Genomic DNA, 27,825 nt, shown 5'->3' on the forward strand with positions numbered 1-27,825 from the left:
TCAATTTACAAAGTGGCAATTCCATTGTACTGAGGCCAAGATATTTTGTGGAGAGGGTAGTTACTGAGCCTCATCACTCTGGGCGGTACAGCAAGAGTCATGACTACAGTGACCTCAAAAGGAGAAGACACATAAACAACCCTGAGCACAGGGATGTATCTCAGTCATCTCTGCAGCCCCAGCGTGAACACAGTGACTGGCACCAAGGTGGGCTTGAGGACATTTGCTGAATGAATAACTGACTGATTGACTAATTGAAGAGATGGAGGAAGGGCAACCTAGCTAGAGGGTAGGAGAGCTTGAGCGATGATAGAGGGTTGAAAACACGGATGTGTTTGGTGCAACTTGGCTAGACGCCAGATTTTGTGACTCTGGGAAGCAATGGGGGATAAATCTGATCACTATATTGGATGGGTCATGGATTCAAGGCTAAGAAAACTAAACTTCTCTAGTAACCAGCATCTAGTCAATAGGAAACATAGGGGAGGGGCCTGATCATGTCTTTGCTTCAGAACATGTCTTGGGCAGGTGTGGGTGAGCTGGGAGGCTCAGAATCCAATTTGGAATCTGCTGTCATAGTTAAAGGAGAAAAATCAAGGTGAAATCAGGGCAGTGGAAGGGGAGCTGGAGAGGAGGTGATAGATAGCACTGAACTCTAGCTTGTTGCCTGTGAGATGTGGGAGAGGATCTCTGTCATGACAGGTCAAGACAGACAGACACTCATTTTCTCACAAATATTTCCTATGCTAGACCATGGGACAGATAAAGGAAGACAGAGAAGAACAGAACTCAGCCCCTGCTCTTGCAAGGCTCATAGTCTAGTAGGAGAGACAGACACATAAATAACAACAGCAATGTAACACATGCTAGAATAGAACAGAATACATACAAAATACCACAAGAGTTTTATTCTGGGATGTGTTTGGACCCAAGGAATATCCAAGCTCAAGTAATCCTAAGTCATCATTTTATGGGTTATATAAACCATCTGGGATCATTCATTCAATCATCCATTTGAGTAACATTATTTATTGAGAACCTACATGCGAGGCACTGTACTAATTGTGGACACAACAGACAAAAACCTCTGTCCTCATGAAATTACATTCTAGTGGCAGAGGACAAATACATAAATATAACAGAGTTAGTGATAAGTGCAGAGCAGGACAAAAAAACAGGGAAGGGCAATAAAGAACTGCCCAAAGAAGGGGCTGAGGAGCATTGAACTTCAGAGAAGATAGCCAGGCAAGGCCATCCTGAGAAGACAGCTCATTGAATGGCAAGAACCGGCTGCTGTTCCCATGGCTGCTGCTCGGATTCTAGCCCCTTTGTCTGTTTATTTCATTTCCTGAGACTCTCCTCATTCTCTCCAAGGCAAACACTTCAGTCTTTCTTCACTGGATTGGAACTTAACACTTCTCAAAGCTGTTCTTGCTCTTTATGGAAGAGAGGGCCTTAGTCCTTTTAATAGCGCAAAGACAAGGGGCAGTGATAAATCAAGACTAAGAGAGCACTCATTATTTTTACACACTTGATACACACATAGACAAATACCACACTGAAGAGTCACCCTGCACTTTCTGCCTCTCAGAAAACATTATTCCAGGCAGGAGGGGATGGCAGGGGGCCTCCCTGGGCCCATGTTTGCACTACCCCATTGATGCCCAGGTTCTTGCTCTTCTTGTGGGCACAGCTGTCCCAAGTGTCCCTGGAGGATTCAGTTAATCAATCCCTCATTCACAGGCATGATAAGCATACCTGGTGCACAGTGCCCCATGCTTGCATGGTGGGTGCACAGAGATACACAAGGCAAGGTTCTGCTTGTCATGAAAACAGCTGGGGCTTGGAGGACTAGACAGACTCCTCTCTGGTCTCCTGCCTTCCACCCCTTCTTTCCCACCATAGCCAGAGGGACATTTCTAAACATAACCTAAAATGCAATCTGATCTTGTCCCACCGTTTGTCTCCCCTTCCTCAACTTGGCTTCCAACTTTTTTCTCTTAGTTTCTTTAAGGCTACATTTTCCTCTTTGTCCTCAACCTTATTGGTGGCTTCTTACCAGCTTCCTTACTGCCTCCTACTTCTTCTCCTCCTCTTCCTCCTCCTCTTCTACTGAACCCTCCTCCTCTTCTACTAAGTGTTGGTGGACTGGGACTCAGTCCTCAGCCTTCTTCTCCTCTCAAGCCTCATTCTCTCCCCAGGTGATATATCTCTGTGTGGTTTAAATACCATCTACAAGTACATTTGAGATATTTCTACTTAGCTTCATAATCAGAGATCCTATATTTCATTTGACATTGGCATTTGGGTGTCCACTAGACAACTGAAACCTAACACTACTGACACAGGAATTCTTGGTTTTCATTTCCACAGCAGAATCTAATTCTCTTCCTTTAGTCTTTCCCATCTCAGCAAATGGCACCTGGAATTGCCTGGATGCTCAGGCCCCAAGCCAAGCAGTCATTCTTGATTCCCCCTTTACCACACCTATTCATGTTGGCTCTACTTTCAAATATATACTCTTCCAGATATGACCACTATTCAATATCCTCTACTTTATCCTCTACTTCCATAGTCAAAGTCACTGCCATTTCTTACCTGGATTACTAGTTTTCCCGTTGCCACTGCCTAAAATCCATTCTCTATTTAACATCCAAAGAGATATTGTAAAATATAAATGAGTTTCAGGGCTGCATTGTGATTTTTGTGTGCCCTAAGCACTTTTAGCTTCATAAGTCTCCTCCTCCATTAAAAATATTAAAAACTATATTTTATGGCTGTTAAGATAAATATATTAACATTATATTAGCACATTTTATTAGGCTTAAAAATTCACTTTCTTCTTTTGATTTTAAAATAAGTTAAAATATTTCTGTGTGATGTCTAAAACTGCTGTGGGCCCCAGGCACTGTGCCCACTGTCCCTTCATGGATAAGTCGGTCCTGATGAGGCCCCACCAGGGCTCCTACTTAAAGTCCTTTAACTGTATCCCCCAGCAAGTAAGATGAATTAAAAAGACCTTACCAGAATCCTTAATTTCTATATGAGCTGGCTGGAATCTAGCTTTTTGAACTCTTCCCCATCTGTCTCTTAAACAGAATGAGTTTGCTACTGCCAGGGGCCCTTGCACTTCAGTTTGTTGAGGCTCAAACATATTCCCTTCCAAATTCTCAATGAGCCACTAACACACAGGTGTAGCAAGCCTATGAGTTTCTTGTGGGTTATGCAAATAGGAAACAAGATGACTGGGCTTGAAGCATCTTGCTGGCTGTGTATTTGAGAGAGCTATCTGTTAGATAAAGGTGCCCCTAAAAGCAGGAGACAGAGGGTTATATCACCACAGGTAAGGGCTAAAGAGGGTAGAAGAGCTGGTGTTATCTGAGAAGCAGCAAGCAAAGAAGAGAGAACATCATCGCAGTGAGTCAGATAAAGATGCCTGTCTCCTTTCTCTCTTCCTCAGCTTCAACCGAGCCCACTGAGAAGCTAGATCCCAGAAGAGGGAGGATCTTTAAATCATGTAGGAGGGTTTAAATTTTAAACCACACTGCATTGGGATTTATTTGCCATAAGGAACTAGGCAACTATGGAATCAGTCTGCCCAACTCCAAGGCCATCATCTTCCCATACCAGGCTGCTATCTTAGCTCTCAATCCTGTTTACCCTTTTTTAAATTTTTTTTTTTAATTTTTTTGAGACAGAGTCTCACTCTGTTGCCTAGGCTGGAGTGCAGTGGCATAATTTTGGCTCATTGCAACCACTGACTCCTAGATTCAAGCGATTCTCCTGCCTTAGCTTCCCTAGTAGCTGGGACTACAGGCATGTGCCACCATGCCCGGCCAATTTTTGTATTTTTAGTAGAGATGGGGTTTCACCATGTTAGCAGGGCTAGTCTGGATCTCCTCACCTCAAGTGATCCACCTGCCTCGGCCTCCCAAAGTGCTAGGATTACAGGCATGAGCCACCATGCCCAGCCAACCCCTGTTTACTCTTGTTCTGGAAACTGGTTTATTTCCTCCTCCGGGGGGAACCCCAGACTAAAAACAGATGTGTTGTTGGTCTTCCAGAAATGGCCTCATGTCTATGTATATACGATGACCCCATCCCATCGAAAGGATTTTTAAATGCCCTTCCCCTATTAGAGGCCCTCAGAATGCTGAGCCAGGCAAAGAAGGTATCACAGGAATCACAATGGAAGCCCAGAGAGGAGAAACAGGGAGCTGCAGCCCCACCTTTGTTCCTAGATTAGCAAGGATGGCTGCCAGTCTGCACTCTTTACAGTGCTTTGAAAGGTTAATAATTAGGTGACCAAACATGCTTGTTGGCCAAGACACACCTGGCTTACACCTGCTGCCCCAGCTTCATTATTCATAGCATTCTCAAAAGAATCCCATTCTGAATAAATGAAATGGCTGCCTTATCAAACATCCATAGAAATCAATGGTTAGAGGCAACTTCAAGGTATACTTGAGCTGGTTCATGACAAGAACAAAGAAAGTGCAGACGTGAACAGCAGCAGAACCCAGGCAAAGGAAGAAGGAAGCCCTTAGTAAGTGTTGGGGATCACTGTCAGAATTCCTCTGAATTCCCTGGATGGCTGCCATTTACCCTTCAGTTAGCAGACGGTAGCCTAGAGTCATCATTCCAGGACAGGCTTAGTCATCCTTAACAAGTTCTGAGTTAAAGACCTCCTGTAGGGTTTGTTAGGGGAAGAGTGATTCCTTGAATACATGATCCAGGCATCACCGGGTGCTTCCCATCTCCCCAAGCAGGTAGACTGAGCTACAAAGGAACAGGGAATTGGGAGCATGACCTTGGTATTTCAATCCCTTTTTGGTCCAAAAACAATAAAAAGAAAGAATACACATACAACTCTGCCATTTACTGGTTCATATTTCTTTACCTCTTTAAGGCTATTTCCCCACCTTTTAAAAACACTATCTCCTTTCCAAAATTCAAAATTTGGAGTAAAGTCTATGTAAAATATGTGTCTCCAGTTCTGCCACAAACTTCTGATTCTCAGCGACTGATAATTTTCAAATTTATTGTTTCTAATTTCATGCTGTGAAGACTTCCAAATCCTGGTTACAGGGTCTGGTTAAACCCTAAAGGCACCTGACCCCACTCGGACTCATCATTCTTTCTACATTATCACCTCAACCAAAAGGCTGTTACAGAGATCCCCAGAATGTACTTATTAGAACACCAGATTGCTCATAGGCATTACATGAGAAAACAAGGGTTTTGTGATCAGAGATGTTTATTTAAACGCAGATTTCACAACCTCAAATTGTCCCTTTACAACAGGTCTTCCCAGAGCTTTTAATATGCAGACAGGCATGCGAACCTCTGATAAAGAGAGGGAAAATGGAGAGGCATCTTCCTCTGACTTAATATGACCCTTTTTACTTTTGGTAGAAAATCGTAAGGCATGATGTTTAAGGAGCACACTTTAGGAAACGTGGTTCTACTAGCCTTACTAGGCAAATATGCTTCTAATGTGTATAACTAATACATGTAAAGCACTCATTATATTAATAATGCCATGAGTCCTTTTTTCTTTTTCTGTCAACTACTGTGATAGTTTAATACCACATTTTCTTTTACTATCACTAAAAAGATGGACATGTTGAATTATTTTACAATTTTCTTTTACGGTTCTATGAGTTAAGCTGTATACAGCATATGGGTGTATCATTCTTTAGTAAATTACATCTACTTGTGAACTAAACATTGATTTCATTTTGACTTGGTGCCATTGTCTAACTTTGCAAAAAATCACAATCAAGGAATCAAGGTGCTTCATAAAAGGAGCATCTATTTTTAAAAAAAATCCATTCTGGTCTTGGTGTTCAGTGAGCTTTTTTTCACTAAGCTAAAGCAAAAACAAACAAAACCCCCAAATACCAGACATAGAAATGGAGACCTCTCTTCTTCCTCAGGCTAGATTCCTGTTAGATTCCAAAGAAAATTGTGTTGGAACTCAGAATTTTCCTGGCGGCTCTGCATCTCCTTGCTATGCATAGTATTTCTTATATGATTTGAAGAAAGCATTGTGGTTGTATATTCCTTGAGTGCCTTATCAGAATTATCCTTCCAAAAAGCTCAAGAAAGCCCTGGAGAATGTCTAAGTGACAGTGCTCCATCTGAATGTCCTCACAAATTGCTACAATGCAGGTTTACCTGGGGTGGAAGAACAGCAAACATGTGCCTTGTAGTCCATTTGCTTTTTTCTCCCTGATACATTTAGAAAGAAGTGCTTACTTAGGCTGAGAGCCATAAAATAAAAACATACAGTAAGTCCAAGTTTTTTCTTTATATGCTGTAATTTGATAATATTGATAACACATTTGTAAAGGCCTTTATTGGAAGGCATGATTCTGATCCATTTTGCATTTTCTCAATTTTTCATTTTTGCTATTATACCTAATTGTTTATTTATAACCTAGAGCATTCCAGCAAAAGGGGCCCTTTTAAAGCTAGTGGGGAAAAGGCTACACTGGCTTTCTTAAAGTAACTTCCAAGTATTTTTACTATAAATGAGAGAGAAAAGTTTCCAAATTGAAGAAGTACATAGCTCCCAGAAAGCACATTGAAAACTATGCAGAATAATTTTTGATCAGGCTGGAAGACTGTGCCAGGCTCCAAACAAGTGGTTATTCTGTTGTGACATCTGCCAAGCAATGCTTCCATTGTTCTCTGGAATTTAATTCATTTTAAATTACTCCATCCAAATGATAAAACATGAGATGTGCTATAATCCAGGGGTAAAATGCTATGATTGTTTTTAGTGTGACCACAATTGTTTGCTGGAAGGAAATACAGCCTGTTCTAATTAAGCCCTGATTATTGTCTTCTGAAAAATAGCTAGTTCCAGAAACGTGAGTGAAATCCTGTTAAGTGGAAGAGTTGGGCTAAACAGTCTTGACCACTCTGGTATGACTTTAAAGTTGGGAGGGCCATATGCAAAGACTTCCTACAAAGCAGAGCAACAGCCTTTGGAAGAGAAACTATTTTTGGAACTAAAAGCAACTTGGGATACTGGTTTACTATAAGGTATAGTTTAATATGTGTATCAGTATAGTCAACACATTGTTTTACTGTTCAAAGACTACTGTGCAAATGCCTCCAAATCCAAAATATTCTAACTTCCTAACAAATGTTGTCAAAGTTCCTAAATGGGAACACTACCTTATGGAAGCATCAATGATCAGGCACTGAAGAAAAAAACGAAAAAACCCACCACGAAGATGAATCTCAGAAGAAAACACACATGCACACATATAAGAATTCATGTCTCTTGTATGCCAAATATTTAATATAAACCTTTGAAACAAGTTCAGATGAAATAAAAATCAAAGTTTTCAAAAACGTGAAGGATTAACTTGTCAAATATTCCTCATTGCCCCAAACATCAGTATTTTTTTATTTCTATGCAAAAGTATGCCTTCAAACTGCTTAAATGATATATGGTATGATACACAAACCGGTTTTCAAATAATAAAGCCAGTCATCTTGCAATTTTAAGAAATTAGGTAAAAGATTATATGACATATTATACACACACACACACACACACACACAAACACACGTGCACGCCAATGACAAAAAACAATTTGGCCTCTCCTAAAATAAGTCCATGAAGACTCTTAACTGCTGCCAGGAAGGAACACTGTGTCACCCCTCCCTACAATCCAGGTAGTTTCCTTTAATCCAATAGCAAATCTGGGCATATTTGAGTGGAGTGATTCTAACAGCCACGTTAAAATCCTGTGGGGAACCATTCATGTCCACCCACTGGTGCCCTGAAAAAATGCCAATAATTTTTCGCTCCCACTTCTGCTGCTGTCTCTTCCACATCCTCACATAGACCCCAGACCCGCTGGCCCCTGGCTGGGCATCACACTGCTGGTAGAGCAGGTCGTAGGTCTCATCTTTGACATCGCAGAAGCGATACACCAAATTGCCTGGTCGGTCATTGTCATAACCAGAGAAGTGGATTCTGCCCCCTGGCAGCTGCTTAGCAGGAGGGCTCACCCCAATCTTCATAAATTTTCTCTTGTGGGGCTTTTTGAGTTCCAGGAGGGCATAGTCATAATCCATGCCAATGTCGTTGGCATTGCCCTTGATCCAACCCTTGGGCACATGGGTGCGTTTCACCCGGATCCACTGAAATTTCATCTTCTCGGGCATGGCTGAAGTGGAGTCATTGGCCCCTCGACCACCATCTTTAAACTTGGGCTTCAGGAAGCCCACTCGAAGCTTCTGGGTTCCTTTCACATAGGTTTTTCCATCGTGTATGCAGTGGGCAGCTGTGAGGACATGCTTCTCTGCCACCAGGGTGCCGGTGCAGCCCGTGGATAACTTCACTGATGTTGAGAAAGGGTAGTTGAGCAGGAAGTCCTTCCCAAAAATGCTGAACCTGCTGTCATAGCCATAAATCTGCCGCTTCCTCCGAGATTTTCCTGAAGACCCTGAGTCTCGTTGTTGGGCCCCACCTCCACTACTGCTGAGGATGTAGATGCCCACCTGTGTCTCCGTGCGACTGCCATTGGCATAGAGCGTTTCATAAGACAGATATTGCTTGGCCTCTTCATAAGTGGGCAGGGGAGTTCCCTTATGACACTGGGGTCCACATGAAGAAGATACTTCCAATTTGGCTTCGGCTTCAAAGTCTGGCTTGGCTAAATTGAGGGTAGACTGGGGCAAGACGACAGGGAGGCGGTATGCAGGCCAAGTGGGTTTCCAGGGGGCACTGTAAGGGCTCACTTGCCCGACAGCACAGAGCAGAAGGAAGAGAAGGAAGAGGAGCCCTGGACTCCCTGCCATGCCGAGCACTGTTCTGTAGAAACAAAGACAAGCAGGTCAGGAGGGCAAGGGCTGAACATTCGTTTACTGCAGACAGCAAAGCCCAGCAACAGGCCTGTCATTGTTTCTGTCTTTGAACCCTCCTCAGGAATCAGGGTGTGGAGAGGAATCCTTAGATAAGGGTCTCACTTTCAACGCAAAGGCTCGACCTTAGGAACATTCCTGTGGCTGGGTGCCTGAAGTGAAATTGGGTGTTCCTTCCTTTCTATGTTTAAGATGCCCCTAATGATGGTAGACTACAGAGCAGCATGCATAAAGTCATTAGTCCCCTGGCTAATTGACTGACCAGCCCCAATTTCCATGTGATTTTGAGCCCTCTTTGTGCTTGATTCTAAACCTCCTTCTCTTCTACCTTCCTGATGCCCTTGCCTTTCCCTCCTGCTTCTCTCATTCTCATTGTAACATGTACTTGGATATTTTCAGAGCAACTTCTCAGAGCTCACTCAGAGGGTCAATTTAAATTACATGGCTTACTGAGTGACTGAGTCATCAAAGAAGGACCACTCCACAGTGTCACAATTACCACCACTCCTCTGGTTTTTAAATGATGGTGCATTCGAAAAAGGGTATGAGATTTTTTGTTTTTGTTTTTTGCTTTGAATTTACAACAACCTTTACTATTATATATACTGAGTTCCAGAGTGGCTAGGCTTCTAATAAAATATTCCTTCTTCCTTTGGATTATGTCGTACACTACCAGGATCTTTGTCAATATCTAAAGCTCTAATGTTGCATCAGCTATAACACTATGACTATTACCATTGGTTACTTTTTCAGTTGTTTGTATCTGTATTCCCAGCTACATCCCTTAAATTTGGGCCTGTGCTAACACTTAACACAGACTTGTTAAATGGATGCTTGCATTAATGGAAAAGTGAATGAATGTTGCATGCTGACTGCTTATGACAATGATGTACATGGATGATGTGGTAGCTCAGAGAAAGAGCTTGAGGCCAGTTGTGGGAGTAAGAACAAGAGAGGCCTTCTAGGGAAAGTGATGCTTGAGAAATAATATGCCACAGCCTCACTCCAACCTCTCAATATAGAGGATCAAATGTATAATTTGGCAAATGTACCCATCATTTAGAAGCAATAGTAGTCCTAGTAAAGGTCACACTGTGGAGCTGTCCCTCCTTGATGCCTCGGTATTCAGTAATTTAAATTTACCCTCTAAATGAACAAATTGCCCTAGAAATTTTCCAGGCATCACCTGATGTTTCAGATGGGTACTGAAGTTGAAAAGAAGTCTGACAACATAAGACAGAAGGGGATACTTAGGGAAGGGAAACAAGAGTCTGTGCAAGGGCACAGCAACATGCAACCGTGTGAGTAATTTTGGGAATCACACTCAACAAGGGTGGAGCAGAGGAAGTGGTGGAGGCAGCAGGCAAGAGCTAGATCCTGAAGGGCTATGTGTACTAAATGAAGAAGTTTGGATTTTATACTGCAAGGTATGTTTAAATGCCCAGATCAATCATCCCACAATGAAAACAACAAGGAGGCAGACTGAAAGTGCTTTCGTAAATGTTTAAGCATCAGTTGGCTCTCAGTGGCTCTGACTCTTCTGGTTCAGTAGAAGCTGACTCAGCAGGTAGGGTAACTCATTCACAACCAAGCATCCAAAAACAAGGAGCCCGAAGGGGTAGGTCTCAGGAGGCTCTCACAACACAGCAGAAGTCAGGAAGAAACTGTTTTGTTATTCTCATTCTCTTCCTGTTTGAGAGGACAGATCTACTGACAACTGTGGGTGCTTTTTGCTCCCTTTTACATAAAACTAGAAAATCCCAATGATCTGACGTAGTATAGGGGAGCGTGCCCATTCTCATTCCCAATATCCACACTGTGTTTCTAAACTATGTGTGTGCCCCACCCACCTCTGGGACCTTTTAGCTTGACTCTTTCTCTTGGCTTCCACTTCTGTCAGGGAGAATAGGGATAAGAAAAGAAAGAAATAAGGTCCTGGAAAAGCCAGTTCCTTGGGACTCTCTGATTCTTTGAAACTCTACCTGTCTCCATCTTTCCAAATAGGAAGGGTCCCTGAGCCCTTTTGTAGGAAGGACATATATTTATTTCTTTAAATCCTTGAAGTCATGGGGCGCCTGCATATGTGCACACACTTATTTATATGTGCTTGTTGGGAGTACTGCCAAGACTAAAGGTTCTAAGTGGACTAGGAAGGGATGCCAATGCTAGCTCAGTCCTCCTTGCCAATGGAGAACTGGGCAGTGAGATGGGTGTGGTGACGACAACCCTTTAGGAGATCTGTGGGGCATGGTTCTGTCTGATTATTCCCACCTACTGGCTGAGGATTCATCCCTTGGGCTTATCTAGGACTTGAGCAGCCTTTTCTCTATGTAAGTTGCTGTCTAGGTGACCAAATACCCCACTCACACCAGAATCCCTGCCAAGTGTGACATGGACTATGAGGAGTAATAGATCTCCCACATGGCTGTATCTTGGGCCCCAATGCACCATCCTCTCCTCCCTTTGAGTAATGTGGTGAATGGTAATGTGGCTTACATTGAGCAGCAGAGGTGGTAAGCCAAGTTTTACTTCAGCTTATCTTAAGAAAGAAAACACAGAATGCAGAGGTCCAAGCTGCCAAGTGTTCTTGTTTTTAAAATATGATTCTTGGGGGAGACACAGTAGGAGATGAGGTAGTATTATACTGTGTATTATCATCAGCTACAGAGAATATTTTCAATGTGCATGAAGAACATGGCAGTTACAATATCCTCTTTCATTAGCCACAGCCTTACTCCAACCTCCCAATATAGAGGACCAAATGTATTCTTTGGCAAAATGATGAATGATTATGTCTCAAGAAACTTTGCAACCAGTTTTGAATCACAGAGTCCTGTTAGAGAATGCTAAAGAGTCTACTGCACGATAGAATATTACTAATTCAGAGTTCTTACAACTTAAATTCTGTTCATTTAGCCAAGAGTGAAGGAGAAGCCAGCCATCTATAAGAAACAAAACAAAACAAACTGCTAACCCAATAGGACAGCGTGAAGCTTTAACTTTGAAGAATAAACTTTTCGGAGACTTAAAAAGTCCTAATTTCTATTAGTTTGCAACTCTGCTTCCAAGTTCTCTACATTACTAAACCCTATTTACTAACTTGTGTGATGACTTTGTTCTGACAGCATTATATATCTTGCTTAAAGCTTCCATGTAACCCTAAAAGTTATAAAATTGCATTTAAAAAACTTTAATTCAGATTTAGAAATGAATGCAGACTTTTAGAAATGAATTCCCATCAAATTATTTCAAATGGATTAGGCTTAGATATTTTTAAAATATCTAATCAGAAATTAGAAGATACAGCTGTAGATTCTCAAGCCCTTAAATGGGTTTAAACTGATGTCTGTATTAAAGCTACAAGCTTCTTAAGTTGCTTAGTCCTTTACCAAATGTTTATTTAGGGTGGTTTAGAAATTCTTCTGAACAGCATCCTCAATCAGACGGTCTCTTTAGCTGGTCTTTTTAGCTCTGGTCTTTTCAGGTTCACGATTCCCTAATTTTATAATTTTCCAGAATCACAGAAGTCCAGGTCAGAGATGATGCTGTCTACAGTGTACTGTCATTTATGTCTCAGGACCATTGATTCATGGAATTATGGAGGGTGGAGGCAGAGGAGGGGGAAAGGAAAAGGAAAATGTATCACGCTAATCTCTCACCTATCTGGCAGACAAGATTTCCCTGATCAGTCTGCAAGAGGACCACTGTTTGAGAGAATGATTTAACTCGTATAGCAAACAAGCGCTGGGAGGGAAAACCTAATCTTTAGGTCATATATTCTCTATTGTACAAATTGTGACTCCAGCAGAAGGCAGCTTTCAAGAACGGAGTGGAGGGATGGCTGGGTGTGTATGCTCATAAGACAGGCCCCAAAAAAAAGCCTGAGGGGGAAACAACCCTCTTGTCCATTAAGGGTCTTTCCTGAGGCATTCGCAGCCTGCCCTGGCTCATCCTCATTAATAACACAACAAATGATGCACAACTGTGACACTTTAAAATTAGGTTTGTGGATTTACATTAATTTCTCAACTCACATGATAATGGATTAATTTCTCAGAAGACAAATAATTATTGCTCCCATTTGTATAAACGCTGGGTAAGCCTGTGCTATACCTGTTTATTTAAACATAAACACTCGTCTAAGGTATAAACAGATGTAACGAAAACATTCATAATCCCACACCTGGAAAGGTAACTAATTAGTTACATAATTTTAAATTCTCTCTCACCCTCATAAATGAATCACCATATCCTTGCAGAGCTGCCTGAAAGACTCACACCTTAAAAATGGAATGAAGATTTTCAAATCTTCTCCTTCTACCTAAGTCTGGATGAAGAAAATTTAGGTCTATAACATTTCATTTCTAGGAATAAGCTTTTGCTGAGTAAAGATTCCTCATATACATAAATTATCTGCTAAGGTTTCCAACTAAGTGTTTCCGTGCATCATTTTACCTAACTGGCAGGGAAGAATGGAAAATGAAGGTAAGAAAGTATTTTTTCACCATGCTTAGTAATACAGAAACTATTCATTTTCCAGCTTTGGGTATCTGATTCATAAATGGGTTACACATTCCACCCTCCATCACTCAATATGAGCCACTGTCTGAAAATATTTATACTTTTTGAGGATGCTGCCACTTCATAGGCCCTTGGTGGTGGGACTTCATACATTTAACAGATACGCAAACAACAATCTCTTCGGAGTCTGGGTGCAGTGACTACTATCTCCTGCAAGGCACTTTAGTCTTGAAAACTGCAACAACACAGGTCTCCTCAAGAGGGCCACTGTTTGAGAGAATGATTTAACTCCTATAGCAAACAAGTACTGGGAGGGAAAACCTAATCCTTAGGTCATGTATTCTCTATTGTACAAATTGTGAATTCCTGCAGCCGCTATAAACAGTAATGACAGAAAGAAATGGCAGGAACATTTGCCAAGATACAGGTTTTGGACACCATTTGGAGAGATGACAAAGGTCTTACATGGAATCAATGGTTAGGGATATGGAACAGTGAAACCATGCTAAATCCTAAAGCAAATGGATAAAAATGAACCAAACTCTGTGAATACTCTGCAGTCAGGCTTGTTCTCGTTTTCCTGAGTCACAGACCCTGTTAAGGCAAAACAGACCTAATCACATAATAGTTTAAGAATTACAGTCTTGTACAGGAAACTGCAAGGCATTTACAAGTCCAGCAACCCTAAACACAATCTTGTGGTCAAATGAAGTTTAGCTTCTTCTCTATCGGATTTTAGGTAAACTAAATTGAGCCTGGGATAAACCTGGCAGGCGAATAAGAACAGAATGCAAAATAACCCGCTAATGTTGAGAACATGAGAAACAAATTCCCTGGAGTCTGTGGGAGTTAGGCATGAATAATGCCTGGTGGATGAAATCCTAAGGGATCTATGAGAAGAGATATGTGGGAGAACCTGAGACTATTAACCATTGCAGACTGGGGACAAAAATGTTCTCAGACACATTAATGGACACTTATGCTACAGCCAGAAAATGCATCCATATTCACCATCCAGCTGAATAAGTCGTGTTACAAAAATGAGATCCATATTAGGTACCTTGGAAAAAGGCTTCCTTCCCAGTTCAGACACAAGAAAGGACAAGTTACCACTTGACTTTAACTAGGAAAACTGCAGAGGAAAACTTTTCATATGCAGATGGGGTGCAAACACTCTCACAAATAAACATAGTGGCTTCTGGGGGCATTTTCTCAGTTCCTTCTCCCCACTTCACCTCCAATCCACTCCTGACAGACTTCATGGTAGACACGGTTATAAACCTGTCGCAAATACTCTCATGCATAAGTAGGATCTTGAAACAACATGCAATAAATATCCTGATACTACTTTGACATAGGGCTTTTGGCCACAGCTGACTTCATCTATAAATTCAATTCTTTCTCACATGGCCATGTGAAGAGGATTCTGGCATTGCTCTACCTGCTCCTAAGGAGCGCACAGGGAACCCTCAAATTTAGTTTCAGGAGCTGAGAGAAGCAAGCCCTGTTCCAATACCTACACTGAGTTTCTGAATTCTTACGGATGTCGCCCAGTGGGCAGTAAAACAAACAGGATTTTTATCAGCTGCTTTCTTCTGAGGTGCTGGAAAGCAAACCTAATTTGTATTCTGGAGGGGAGTGGTGGTGTTCATCTGAACAAGTCTTCTCCCGCTCCTTGTAAAACTTTAAAACTTTTATTTAAAAGTTAACTCGTGAATGCCTACAGGCAGAAGAACTATTTGCTTACAACAACTGTTGTTAGTTGAGACTGTAGTGTCTAGGGTTAGCACCCCCGGAACGCACACGGGCATCCACTACGGCTCCAGAGAGAACAGATTCTATTTCCCAGCCTATATTTGCTGCACTTTTGCACTTCTCTTGCTTGCTCAGGTGTGTTCACAATCACATGCCCAGGGTTAAAAATTAATGTTCAGAACTTGATGGAATCGCGTATATGCAAAACTCAAGGAAAAGAAGTAGTGGTGGTGTGTGGGGGGATGCATGGGGGTGTAGCCATCGCCCCCGCCGAAGGACAGCTTGCCGAGAGCCGGCTCTCTCGCTTCCCAACCAACATGCTGCACTCAAGACAGTAGTCTCAAAATCTTCTTTCCCCATCCGTTTCATGGGTGACACTGCATGAATCCAAATGCCCTGCAGCCCCCGCTGTCTCCCCAGAGCTCCTTCAGGCCCCCAGCCCGCATCCTGGAACCCCGAAGACGGCCCTGGCGAAGTCTCCGGTGCCTCCAGTAGCCCGCAGTTACCGTACCCCGTGCACACCCGGCCCTTTGTCCCGCTTCTCCCGGCGCCTCGCCTCTCCCACCCCCGGGCGGACGCCCTAGTAGGTGCCAGCACTCACCCGCGCCGAGCAGCCCGCCCGGGCCGCGGCTCGCTGCGCCGCTCAGACAGGTGTGGGCGCCGGGAGGGAGCGCGCGGCTCCCATGCCTGCCCCGCCGCACAGCCGAGTGCGAGCGAGCGGGCGAGCGGCGCAGGCAGCTGGCGGGTCCGCCCCCCGCGCCATCCCAGGCCCGCCCGCCCCGCCTCCGGCCTCGGGGAAGCAGCGCGGCCGCCGCCCTCCCCACCGCACACAGATCGTGCCCCACCTCCCCTCGCCGCCCGCCTGCGGCCGGAGCAGGGCCGGGCAGCCCAGAGGGCCTGAGGCCTTGCGGCCTCGCGCAGGTGGGCCCCGGTGGCGCGGCAGCGCTCGCCAGTCCCGGCCTCTCGGCGCCAGGCAGCGCCGGCTCTGGCGGTCTCTCCTGCCTGGGACCCGCGCGCAGTCACCCTTTGAACATCGCGCATCCCCGGGTCTGGGGCGCGGCCTCCTGAGCAAGACTAAGGCCCTCGCTGCTGGGAGCACGCTGCCAGCTCGCAAAAAGACCAAGTCCCCTACAAAAGACGACCCCTCCAGTAGCAGCCTAGAACTAGGGACGCGGGCCACACCTGGTGCATGGGGAGCCCTGGGCAAATTTGAAGAATTTGCTCAGAACCTGTGTGCTCCCCACCCCCACGTACGCTTTTAGCGCCTTAAGGTGTTGACCGAACTCCTAGTTTCTCCGGTTCCTCCAAAGAACAGAAACCTGTATTCCCATGGCAGGGCCACCAATGCTTTGCATTTCCTTACAGCACCCAGTGTTCTGCGTGGAGCCCAAAGCACCGGGGGTGCTTGGCAGCTTCTGGGCGGCGGGCTGGCGGGCGAGCCCACTGGCCCCAGTTCTTCATCGGGGCACCAGCTGGTGGAGCCACCTCCTCGTCCAGTGGGCCTGCTTCCCTGAGTCACTCCAAGCGGTCGGTATCTTGGTGGTGGTGGTTGGGGGCCAGGGTAGGGGGTGTGCGGGGAATCCTCTCCTAACCAGGCTGGAGACCTTGCCATTTAAGGTCCTAGTGTTAGAGCCTTCGTATTTAACATAGATTACCGTGTATTGTGCGTTTTCTGTCAACTAGCTTTACATATAGGCCATTGTGGTGAAGAAGGTGCAGAGATTACACTAATTTTATAAGGAACAGGAGGTTTGGAGAGGTTTAATGACTTGCCCAAAGTCACACAGCTACTGAATGGTAGGACAAGATTTTGCACCGAGCCATGCTTTCTATCAAGCTACTTAGCTTTCCTTTCTCCTATCAAAGCCTGCTCTCAGAAAGGGAAGGTGTAAAGTACTATTTCACACCAAGGTGTTACTGATAGGCCTAATACATTGGTGTTTGCAATTACTTTTAAATAAGAAAGCCCTGAACACATTATTCTGTGGTCTTTTCTTTTCGAGAAGGTCTCCTTCTGTAGCTCATTCTTGAGTGGAGTAGCGGGATCATAGCTCACTGCAGCGTACACCTCCTGGGCTCAAGTATCCTCCCTTCTCAGCAAGGATTACAGGCGCAAGCCACTGCTCCCGGCCTGGTGTTTCTTAAATAGAAAGGAAACTGATATTTTCCACCATTTTAAGGGCAAAATTTTCTTAGACCTTTCCAGGCTTGGCTTCAATTGTTTTATTTTAAAATGTCACCTTAATATATATAGACATAGGCCAGGCTCAGTGGCTCACGCCTGTAATCATAACACTTTGGAAGACCAAGGTGGGCAGATTGCTTGAAGTCAGGAGTTTGAGACCAGCCTGGGCAACATGGCAAAACCCCATCTCTATAAAAAATACAAAAATCCTAGCCAGTTGTGGTGGCACACGCCTGTGGTCTCAGCTATTTGGGAGGCTGAGGTGGGAGGATGGCTTGAGCCCAGGAGGTAGAGGCTGCAGTGAGCTATGATCACCACTGCACTCCAACCTGGGTGACAGAGCAAGACCCTGTCTCAAAACACACACAGACACAAAACCAGATATAAGCTTATGTTACAGCTTTTGAACAACTCACAAATAAAACCAAAACAGATAAAAAAATTTCTTCCAGAATAATAAAATTGAAATTAGTAACGTTTCCTGAACAACTACCAGCATTGCATGGTACTGACAGCTGAGGCGTGGGTACCTTTGAGTTCCCTGTGGCTCTACCACTCTCATGGTGTGTGAGGTACCCAATGCAGACTCAATTCTCTCACCTCTTTCCTTCGTTCACATCTACCACATCTCCTTTGCCCACACCATATGTCATTGCAATGGTTTCTCTCGACTCTAATACGTTATTTAGGTATTTGTGCTGTTTGTTTCTTATTAACATAGCAAGTGAAGTGGTAACTCACTGCCAAAGACTAGTACACACAGGTGCTGCAATCAAGAGGCAGTACTTGGTATGAGATAGTCATCCCAATGATCCAGAATGTGTTTATATTTATCTTTTATTATAAACATTTTAAAAATTAAATTGAGGCACTCTAAGGGTCTGTAGCTCCCAATTGAAGAAACACCATTAAAAGGTAAGTATCTTAATAGAGGAACTGGAGGTATAGCTGGAAGGAGGAGAAGAAGGGAGAGATTTATCAACCATGCTCAAATTGTATTAGAGTTACTTCAAGCCACCAAATATATATTGAGCTAGACCTATTACATGGAAAACACTGAGCTAGGCACAAAATTAAAGAGATGGCAATAGGAGGACCGTACAGCAACATAATTAAGAGTGGCCAGTGGCATCTGACTATGGGGTACCAATGCAGGGTCTGACGCTTACTAGTTGTGTGGCTTTTTGCTTAACTTTTCTGTCCCTCAGTTTCCTCCTCTGTAAAACCAGGACTTTCTCATAGAGTTCTTTAAAGAATTGAATGAATATACATAGTGTGCTTTGACAGTTTCTTACATGGAACAAGCCCTTAATATTAGGAATTATTATATTTATCACGCTTGGCTCTGCTTGGAGTGTAGTCCTCCAGTGCCACCTCAACCAGCTTTGACATTCATTGCTCATTTTTTTTTTTTCCCTAGTAGTTGCAGTGTTTCAAGGTAGAGTCATGGAGAACAAGATGATTATTCCCATCATTCAGAGAGAAAAACTGAGGCACAGAAAGGCCCAGGAGCACAATAGTCCCTCAGCTGGTCTCAGGGACTACTGCCTACTATCCAAAGAGCTAATAGGTAGGACTCTAACTACAGATGTCCCAAGGGGGCACATGGTTTGAACATGCACCACCGGCTTTTGTTGTTCCTCGAAGCTGCCAAGAGTAAAATGAGAGGCTACTTCCTGGCTGTTAGGTTGACACCACGATTGCCATAAGGACAACAATAGAACTGTATTTTGACCTCTGAGACAAATGACCAGTGTAAACAGCAGATGTCTTCAGGCTAAGCCTAGAGGTTTGCTTTTCTTTTTGTACTTGTCCCATTTCCCTCCCTGGCGGGGAAGGGGTAAGGGGAACCAAAGCTGAAATCCTCACTGCTTCTTAAGAACTCAGTTCAACTCTATAATTGTAATTCCCAAATACTTGTTATATGCAGAGCAATCGAGTTGTTGAAAATGCATTCAGGGCAAAGCCCACACATTTTCTGATCATCCACTCTGTACTCTGTATAAGGTTATTTGGGCTGTCGGGGAGAGAAAGCAAATACCCCTCAGCTCAAGGAATTTATGCAACGGACATAAAATCAAATATAGGAGAAAGCAAGATATTGGCTGGATCAGGATACAGACGTGAGCTAGAGAACGTGGAAGAGGGAATCATTAATTCCCACTCTGGCAGGTGCTGAAAGCTTCTCTGAGGTAGAATTTTAGCTGAAGCTCAAAGCATAAAGATCTGGACATTATCTCACTGTGTTCACAAAACTACTTTGTAACATAGACAAGAAGAAAAATATCCACTGTATAGATGAGAAAATCAATGCATAAATTAAGGGAGCAGAACTAGGACTAAATTGTAATTGTAGCTATGCTTAGTAAATGCATACTATATGCCAAGTACTGTGGAGTATATTTTATTATGTGTAATCTTTAAGACAAATAGAGAAGCTATGATTTTCTTCATTCTGTAGATGAGGATTCTGAGGTTCAAAGTTCTAAAATAGTGTACTGGGTGCCACACTACAGTACAAAGGATCACAGCTGTGACCTCTGCCCAGTCTGCCCCATTCTTTTGCGAGATTCCATTGTGTTATATTGCTTCCCAGACTTGCCTTTTCCCGTGCGGACAATAAGGAGGTTGCATCAGTTTCTGATGTCACTCCAGCTCTAAGTATCCTTTTGATTCTGTCTTGCTTTTGTTCCAGTTATGTAATAACTCCATAATGACCTGTTAAATGACCCCAAAGCAGGAAACAAGATGGGACTGAATGATACTTGGAAATTTAGGGTGGCATGACCAGCACCAACTCTAAACTCAACCTCAACTCAATTTTAGTGCTTATTTTTCATGAGACCAAGATCCATATGTAGCCTCAACAATTTAAGTCAGTTTGAAATTTATCAAAAAGGATTATTTCTAAGGAGATAAATGGGCATATTTCAAAATCATTTCCATATGGTTTCATATTTCTTTGATGATAATAACAAAGTATTATGTGGATTTTGTAGTTTAGTCAGTAAGTGGGGGTTTTCGGCTCTGTGTAGTGAGTGCAAAGAGAATTGGAATGAAAGTCAACACAGGGTGGGGCATTCTAAATGTGTCTTAGCCATAGAGGTGCTGTGTGACCTTAGGTAAATCACCACACTCATTGGCCTTACTTTCTTGTCTATAGAGAGCCCAGATAACCTGCTGTTACAGTCTATGAGCTTACGACATAGTAATCCTTATGGGAAGATGATCCACATCATTTTTAAATTTTGGGGCACCCATGGTGCCTACCGTGGGATCCTGGAGTAGTGAAGGATGTGAAATTCTGTGGTCAGACTGACTTGGATTCAACTTAGAATTCATTTATTTGTTGGGTGAATGTGGGCAAGTTATGTGACCTTCTGTGCCTCACTTTTCTCATCTGCACGATGGGACTGATTTAGGGCTGTTGTAAAGTTTCAGTGAGATAATCAGTACAAAACCCATAGCATCGAGCTCAGCATAAAGTAAATTCTAAATTGACAATACCTATTATTATTATTATAATTATTATCATTACTATCACTGCTGCTGCTGTTATTACTGTGAGTGCTCAATAAATGTTTTCAAAAATTGTTGAATAAATGAATATTATCAATGCTAAAAAGTTTAATCCAGACTTTATAAGAAGAAATTTATCCCAGGAATCCTGTTGACACCCCCAAATCTTGTTGTCTTCGGTCTGGTCTATAGGCAAGAGAGTTTTAATATTGAATTTAGGAAGAATTATAGATTCAAATGAAAGCCATGGTTGTATTTTTTGTCTCCTCCTCCAATCTCCTCTGTGGTACCATCAGTTCATTCATTTAACAATTACCTATTGAACCATGAATATTACAAGGTTTGTATATTTGTCAGTATTTTTTTAAGGAAAACCACATTTTTCTTATAATGCAGGCTTTAAATTTTTCTATGGTAAAAAATAAAACCCCCATAGTAAAATTCCATAATAAAAACAAATTTAACAAGATAAACCACTCAAATCTCTACAGCACTTAATACAGAAAACAAATATATTTGTATTACATTCAAAACTTTCTAAAAATTTCTATTTTTGTTAAGTATAGATTACTCATTTTAAGTCTTTGGAAACATAGGTAGTCAGGCACTCTGAATGTAAATATGTGAAGGTGTCATATATAAACGCTTAACATAAAATCGTTGTAGGGTTAAATTTTCATATTTGTACATATCATGGGAAAAAAAGAGCTGCACAGCAAGGAAAAGCTTTAATCCTACTTAGAATAGGCCAATCTAAAATTATCAGAAAGAAAAATAGACTTGAGTACTCACAATTTCCCGTATACTCTGGGCACTATTGTAAACTGAAATATTAGGAACATTTTGGAATAACTATGTGTTTCTCATTTTCTCTGGTCAAATTTCAAGAGTCTCCAGTGACCTGCATGGGGCTTCTCTGATCGACTCTAACTTGCATACTGGATCTTATGATCAAGAACAAAAGAGAAAACGAAGATTTTATATTGGAATTTTTTTCTAAAATCTTTGTAACTTTAAAAATCTTTTATGGAAATTTCTTGTTGTATGTTTATATTTATCCATCAATGTTGGATTCTCTCTTTACTCTTTTATAAGGAGTAAGCTTTCATGTGTTTCAGTGTGGGGTCTGGATATTTGAAATTGGGTCTTTTATGAAGTTTCTCCTTTTCTTTCTGGAAAATTCTATTCATCTTTCAAGCTCAAATATCAGCTGTTCTCTGAAGGCTTCCAAACCCTTTGGTACGCGATTTGTAAGTTTAACTTATGTTTTTTAGAGGGTTGTATTAAAATTATATCTTATGTTGTAATTATATGTATTTACATGTTGAAACTCAAGCCGTCCAGAGCTCAAAGGTGCCCACTCTTATTTGACCATGGAATTCTTTTTTCAATACAGAAGTAACATTTCGTAGTATAGTAGCCTTCTAAGGAACAGAATTGGAGCTCAGGAGCTCGAGACCAGCCTGGGCAACATGTTGAAACCCCATCTCTACAAAAAATACAAAAATTAGCTGAGCCTAGTGGCACGTGCTTGTAGTCCCAGCTACTTGGGAGGCTTGAGCCTGGGGGGTCAAGGTTACAGTGAGCTGTGACTGTACCACTGTGCTTCAGCCTCGATGACAAAGTGAGACTCTATCTCAAAAAAAGAACGGAATTTGAGAAACATCATCCATAAGTTTACTCCACTTCTGTGTTTTTGCCTTTCTGTCTTTGGTCATACTTGAAACTCTTTCTTTCATATCCATCTGTCTACCTTCTGTTTTTCAAAGGCCTAACACAATGTTACATCTTCTACAAAGTATTTTTCTTGGCCTTTGATTTCCCATAACACATTCTATAACTTTCTCATGGCTCTTGTAATTGTATTTGTTTTATTTTCAGCTTAGGTTTCTTCTCCCCTACTGTTGAATACCATGAGTTTGCATCTCTGGCCTGCACCTTTTTTGGCAGGGTGTATTATTCAGGGTCTTGGCAATAGCACATTTCACCCTAGATTGGTTCAAATGAAGATACTTTAATGAAGTGGCTACTTATGGAGGTGAAGACAGAGTAGAGGGAACAAACAAGCCAGAGAGGCATCCAGGGTCTAGCAACAGTGAGAAGCCATCACTCCTCTGGGCAAGAGGCAAAAAGGAGGAAATACTGTCCCAGAGTCCAGTGAGCACAAGCACCTTGGAGGGAAGCCTGCTTCCAATTGCCGAGTAGTCCAGAGAGTTGCAGCTGCTGCACGAAATGGCTCCCCAAGGATGGAGGGAGTTGGAAAGAAGCACCCTGACCTCTTCTCTTCCTACTCTGATCTCCCGAGGCCTACTAAAGTCAGCTCACAAGGGAGTCTGGTTGGCTGTCTACAAGGACCAGCCTTCTGGGCACGGTGTAGGGTAGTGAAGGTTGGAGAACTCATGGGAGGGAGGCAGACAGAAAATAATTAGCACACTTGGAAAGCCTGCTTCAAAATAGGGGTAGTGACCAGTACTTTCCTCACAGGGCTGTAAGGAGATTATAAGGATTTCATTAGAAAATGCATGCAAATATTAGCATATTGCACAGAGCCTGATTCTCACATTATTTTAGCTACTGATAACAACTCTGTGAATAGCTACTGGTATAAAAGCTGATTGAGGAAGATGTCATGCATTGCTTATTTTGCAGCTCTTACACATGCAGCACAGGCCCTCTGAGCAGCAGGGCCATGAATGGATGCCGTCAGGTGTGCCATGGGTAGCCACTTTGAACAGAACTCACAGGGAAGCTAGTTTAGCTGTTTTGACTGAAATCATCAGTCAGTCTGACCTTGAAAACAGACAGCAGTGAGCTGACTTTAAAACTTATTTTTAACTTTCAGCAGATTGTTCTGGCACTTCTTCCCCACAGTCTAGGCCTCTAGGTTTTCCTTTGTCTCTTTGTGGGGGTGGGAGCTGCTGAAAAACAAGTGAGCTTGTGAAGAGTGCCTCACAGCCATCACTGGAAATGGCACCAATTTGTCACATTTGAAAGCCAGCAAGAGGGGGCTGGCCCAGGGGTTCAGCAGGGGGATTTGTACCTGTAGAAGCAAATTGCTTCCTCCTTTTTCAGAAGAGTAACCTGTTTTATTTCAAACACAGGATCACCTGGCTCCTTCAGCCCTCAGCACACAGATTAGGGAAACCACAAGAATAATCATCCTTGTTCTTTTCACTTCAAAGCCCTGCAGAATGCCACAAGGGCTGGTTCTCCCATCTGACACAAGAGAGGCCCTTCTAGGGCTGTGCTGGTTTAAGAAAGCCCTTTCCTGGGAGCTGGGGGAGTGAGGTGGGACTTACCACATGAAGGCAAATCTGTGTCAGACAGGGAAGCCACACAGGTACCCTCCACTGCAGCTCTGCGCCTGTTCCCCTGGAGAAAGGGTGAGTTTGCAGGGTGACAGCTCTGTGGAACCTGTCACACTAACAGAGGCAATGAAGGTCACACTGGGACGAGATTCCAGTACTGACACCAGCAGCTGCAGGTAGGGACTTCCTTCAAGGAGGAGTGACTTTTTTATCCCAGTTTCCGGCAGACCAAAATTAGTGGGAAAAAGCCCCTAGATCCTGTGGGATCTGTAAGTAGTTGCTCACATTATCATCCCTGCCCCTGGGAAATCAAGACATAAACCCAAACTGTTAATAAATGGCTCTGATGTCACTACACCCACAAGCCTCACACTTTCTTAGTGGGCCCATCTTGAGTCTTCTGGCTTTTCCTGGAGCACACAGATATTTGGTCTCTCTACTCAAGGCTGGCAGAGGTGCTGTTTGGGGAATTGTGTGCAGGCAGGGTGAGGACAGAGTCTCCAGATGAGAAGTGGGTCCACTCCATCAAACAGCAGGGTCATACAGTGGTTTGAGGATCATGCTGCCAATAAAAATGGGCTCTTCCCAGCCATGTGACACCACTCCAAGATGACATGGCAATTTTCCTTGTAATGTGAAAATGAAAAAGTCACTTGGCTGCAATCCAGGAAGACCCAGGAAGTCTAAAGTACCTAAACTACCATGACCTCAGAGTTGTATAAATAGCATTTTGGAAAAGGAGGTTGTCCAAGCTATTTGCTCTTTCAGGACAAGAGATAGCAATCTCTCTCTCCCTCTCTCTGCATAAAATTGAACTCTTAAATCCTTAAAAACCTTCCTGCAGGAAAATTAAAAACAAATAAATGACAAGCCTTTGATTTGTTAGCTAGCTTTGAAGGGTTGATTGCTGGCTTCAAGGCAAATTCCAGTCTTGGTAGCAGTCCCCCAACCCCAACTACAATCTGTTATTTTATTATCAACTCTTTCATCCTCTGCCCAATGATCTCCAAGCTTCAGGGAAATGAAGTTCACTCAAAGATTGGGTATTCTTGATCTAAGCATGATAGGTATCAAGCTTTGCATTTATTCTGATCACTACCTGACAAGAGAAGAATGAGTTACCTAATAAAATGGTTTCGTGTAAAGTTATAGTTTTAAATAGTATAGGTTGGTGCAAAAGTTACTGTGGTTTTTGCATTGTTGAAATTTGCCATTTGATACTGGAATACATTATTAAATGTTATGTTATATATCATTTTAATGTACATTTCTTAATGTTTTTTGCTAATGACTTACTTGCTATTTTATATTTATTTTAGACTATAAAAATGATGTCAGACAAAAAGCAAATTTAAGCAATTTTCTTATTTGAGTTCCAAATGGGTCATAAAACAGCAGAGACAATTTGCAACATCAACAACACATTTGGCTCAGGAACTGCTAATGAAGGTACAGTGCAGTAGTGGTTCAGGAAGTTTTGCAAAGGAGAAGAGAGCCTTGAAGATGAGGAGCATAGTGGCTGGCCATCAGAAGTTGACAACAACCAACTGAGAACAGTCATTGAAGCTGAACCTCTTACAATGACGCGAGAAGTTGCTGAAAAACTCAACATCTACCATTCTATGGTTGTTTGACATTTGAAGCAAATTGGAGAGGTGAAGAAGCTCAGTAAGTACCCACTCATAGGTGCCTCATAAGCTGAGAAAAATAAACGTCGTTTTGAAGTGTCATCTTCTCTTATTCTATGCAACAACAATGAACCACTTCTTGAACGAATTGTGATGTGCGACAAAAATGAATTTCATATGACAACCGATGACGACCAGCTCAGTGGTTGGAACTAGATTCTTCTAGCTCCAAAGCACTTCCCAAAGCCGAACTTGCACCAAAAAAGGTCATAGTCACTGTTTGGTGGTCTCTTGCCAGTCTGATCCACTACAACTTTCTGAATCCCAGTGAAATCATTACATCTGAGAATTATGCTCAGCAAATTGATGAGATGCATCAAAAACTGAGAGACCTGCAGAAAGGTCAACAGAACGGGGCCCAATTCTTCTCCACGATGTCGCCAGAATGCACATTGCACAACAAATGCTTCCAAAAGTTGAGCAAACTGGGTTACGAAATTCTGCCTCATTTGCCATATTCCCCTGACCTCTCACCAATCGACTACCACTTCTTCAAGGATCTCGACAACCTTTTGCAGGAAAATGCTTCCTCGGCCAGCAGGATGCAGAAAATGATCTCCAAGAGTTCACTGAATCCTGAAGCACGGATTTTTATGCTACAGGAATAAACAAACTTATTACTTGTTGGCAAAAATGCGTTGATTGTAATGGTTCCTATTTTGTTTAATAAAGATGTGTTTGAGCTTAACAATATAACTTAGAATTCACGGTCCAAAATCACAAATACTTTTGCACCAAATTTACTTTTGCACTTTTAAAAAAGTCCTTATGGCATTGATATAGTTGGAGTCCATCTTAATAATAATCACTTATAATTTACCACGAATAATAATCACTTAAAATTTACCACGTGCTAGATACTTCCCACTCCTTATTGCATTTGACTGGATAACCCTGAGCAGTAGTAACTCAAATCCCTCTTTTTACTGGCAAGAACCTGAGGCTCCAAACAGTTAAGTAACATTCTCTGTTCAGAGTGTTGGGAGAGAGGATGAAAACCCAGAACACTCTATCCCAAATTCTCATATAAAGTTTCCTATGTTGTTTCTGTTAAGATGCTTTTACATGCAAGTAATGGAAAACCCCAATTCACTCTAGCTTAAAAAATAATAAGGAAATGAAAAATCAAGAAGTTCAAGGTCAGGGTGTCTGCAGGTGAGGGGCACTCAAGGCTCCCTCTCTGCTTCTCTTGGGGTCCCCTCTTCTGTGTTGGCTGAGCCCTCAGGCTTGTGACAAGATGAAGGGAGAAACAAGCAAACATCATGTATAATTATATCCAGGAGACAATCAAAAGGGGGCTTATATCTCTTAGGAGCAACAAATGTATACCACTCCCCACAGCTGTCCTCATATTGCAATGGCTGGAATTCAATGGTCATAATACATCCTTTGCTAAACCTGTTACTGGAAAGGGAATGAAGTTACTTTAGTTAGTCTAAGGTAGGTGGTGTGGAATAATTGGAAGAGCTCTGGACTAGGGTTCAGAGATCTTGGGTTTTAGTCCTAGTTCTGTCATCTACTTAGTTATGAAAACTTGCTAATCGGGTAGCCTCTCTTACACCTTACCTTTTCCTTATTGGTAAAACAGGGCCAACAATTCCCACCCTACTGATCTCACCAGGTTGTTGTGAAACAGGAATGAAGTCATGTCTGTAGAAACATTTTGTAAAGTGTAACACACTACTTAAATGCATGTTATTGCTTCTATTAACATGATTCAAAGAGAGCTGTTGATCATGAGACACTTTTTCAATTAAACTCATCTGTGGTACTTGATCTCATCAAGATGATAGTTTAGAATTTGTATGAGTTTTGCCAAAGATTTACCTAAATTTTACTTTTATGCTGGCAGATTTATAGTGTAAAATAGGGGGAAAGTGTGAAATTTAGTACTTAAAAAGCCAATTTTCAAGCATCCAGATGAACTTCAACAGGAAGTCTATATATAAATTAGGATAGG

General features: G+C 42.4%; 1 protein-coding gene and 1 long non-coding RNA gene across 2 annotated transcripts; one reads left to right on the forward strand and one right to left on the reverse strand.

The window, feature by feature from the left end:
- Positions 1-5,239: 5,239 nt before the first annotated feature.
- On the reverse strand, positions 5,240-15,941 carry PRSS23 (serine protease 23). Its single transcript, XM_010356029.2, has 2 exons — positions 15,767-15,941; positions 5,240-8,839 (listed from the first exon to the last, which is right to left on the reverse strand). Exon 2 carries the CDS (start codon positions 8,824-8,826, stop codon positions 7,675-7,677), a length of 1,152 nt encoding a protein of 383 aa, XP_010354331.1. The 5' UTR covers positions 8,827-8,839; positions 15,767-15,941; the 3' UTR covers positions 5,240-7,674.
- Positions 15,942-15,986: 45 nt separating this feature from the next.
- On the forward strand, positions 15,987-26,497 carry LOC115893515. Its single transcript, XR_004053539.1, has 3 exons — positions 15,987-16,086; positions 16,531-16,692; positions 25,497-26,497. It is a non-coding gene; the product is annotated as an uncharacterized LOC115893515 (long non-coding RNA).
- The last annotated feature ends 1,328 nt before the right edge of the window (positions 26,498-27,825 follow it).

Source organism: Rhinopithecus roxellana, chromosome 15, assembly GCF_007565055.1.
Source record: "Rhinopithecus roxellana isolate Shanxi Qingling chromosome 15, ASM756505v1, whole genome shotgun sequence".
NCBI classification, from domain to species: Eukaryota; Metazoa; Chordata; class Mammalia; order Primates; family Cercopithecidae; genus Rhinopithecus; species Rhinopithecus roxellana.

Coding starts and splice junctions, on each gene's coding strand:
- PRSS23 (XM_010356029.2), bottom strand. CDS start 8,826: ATGGCAGGGAGTCCAGGGCTCCTCTTCCTTCTCTTCCTTCTGCTCTGT.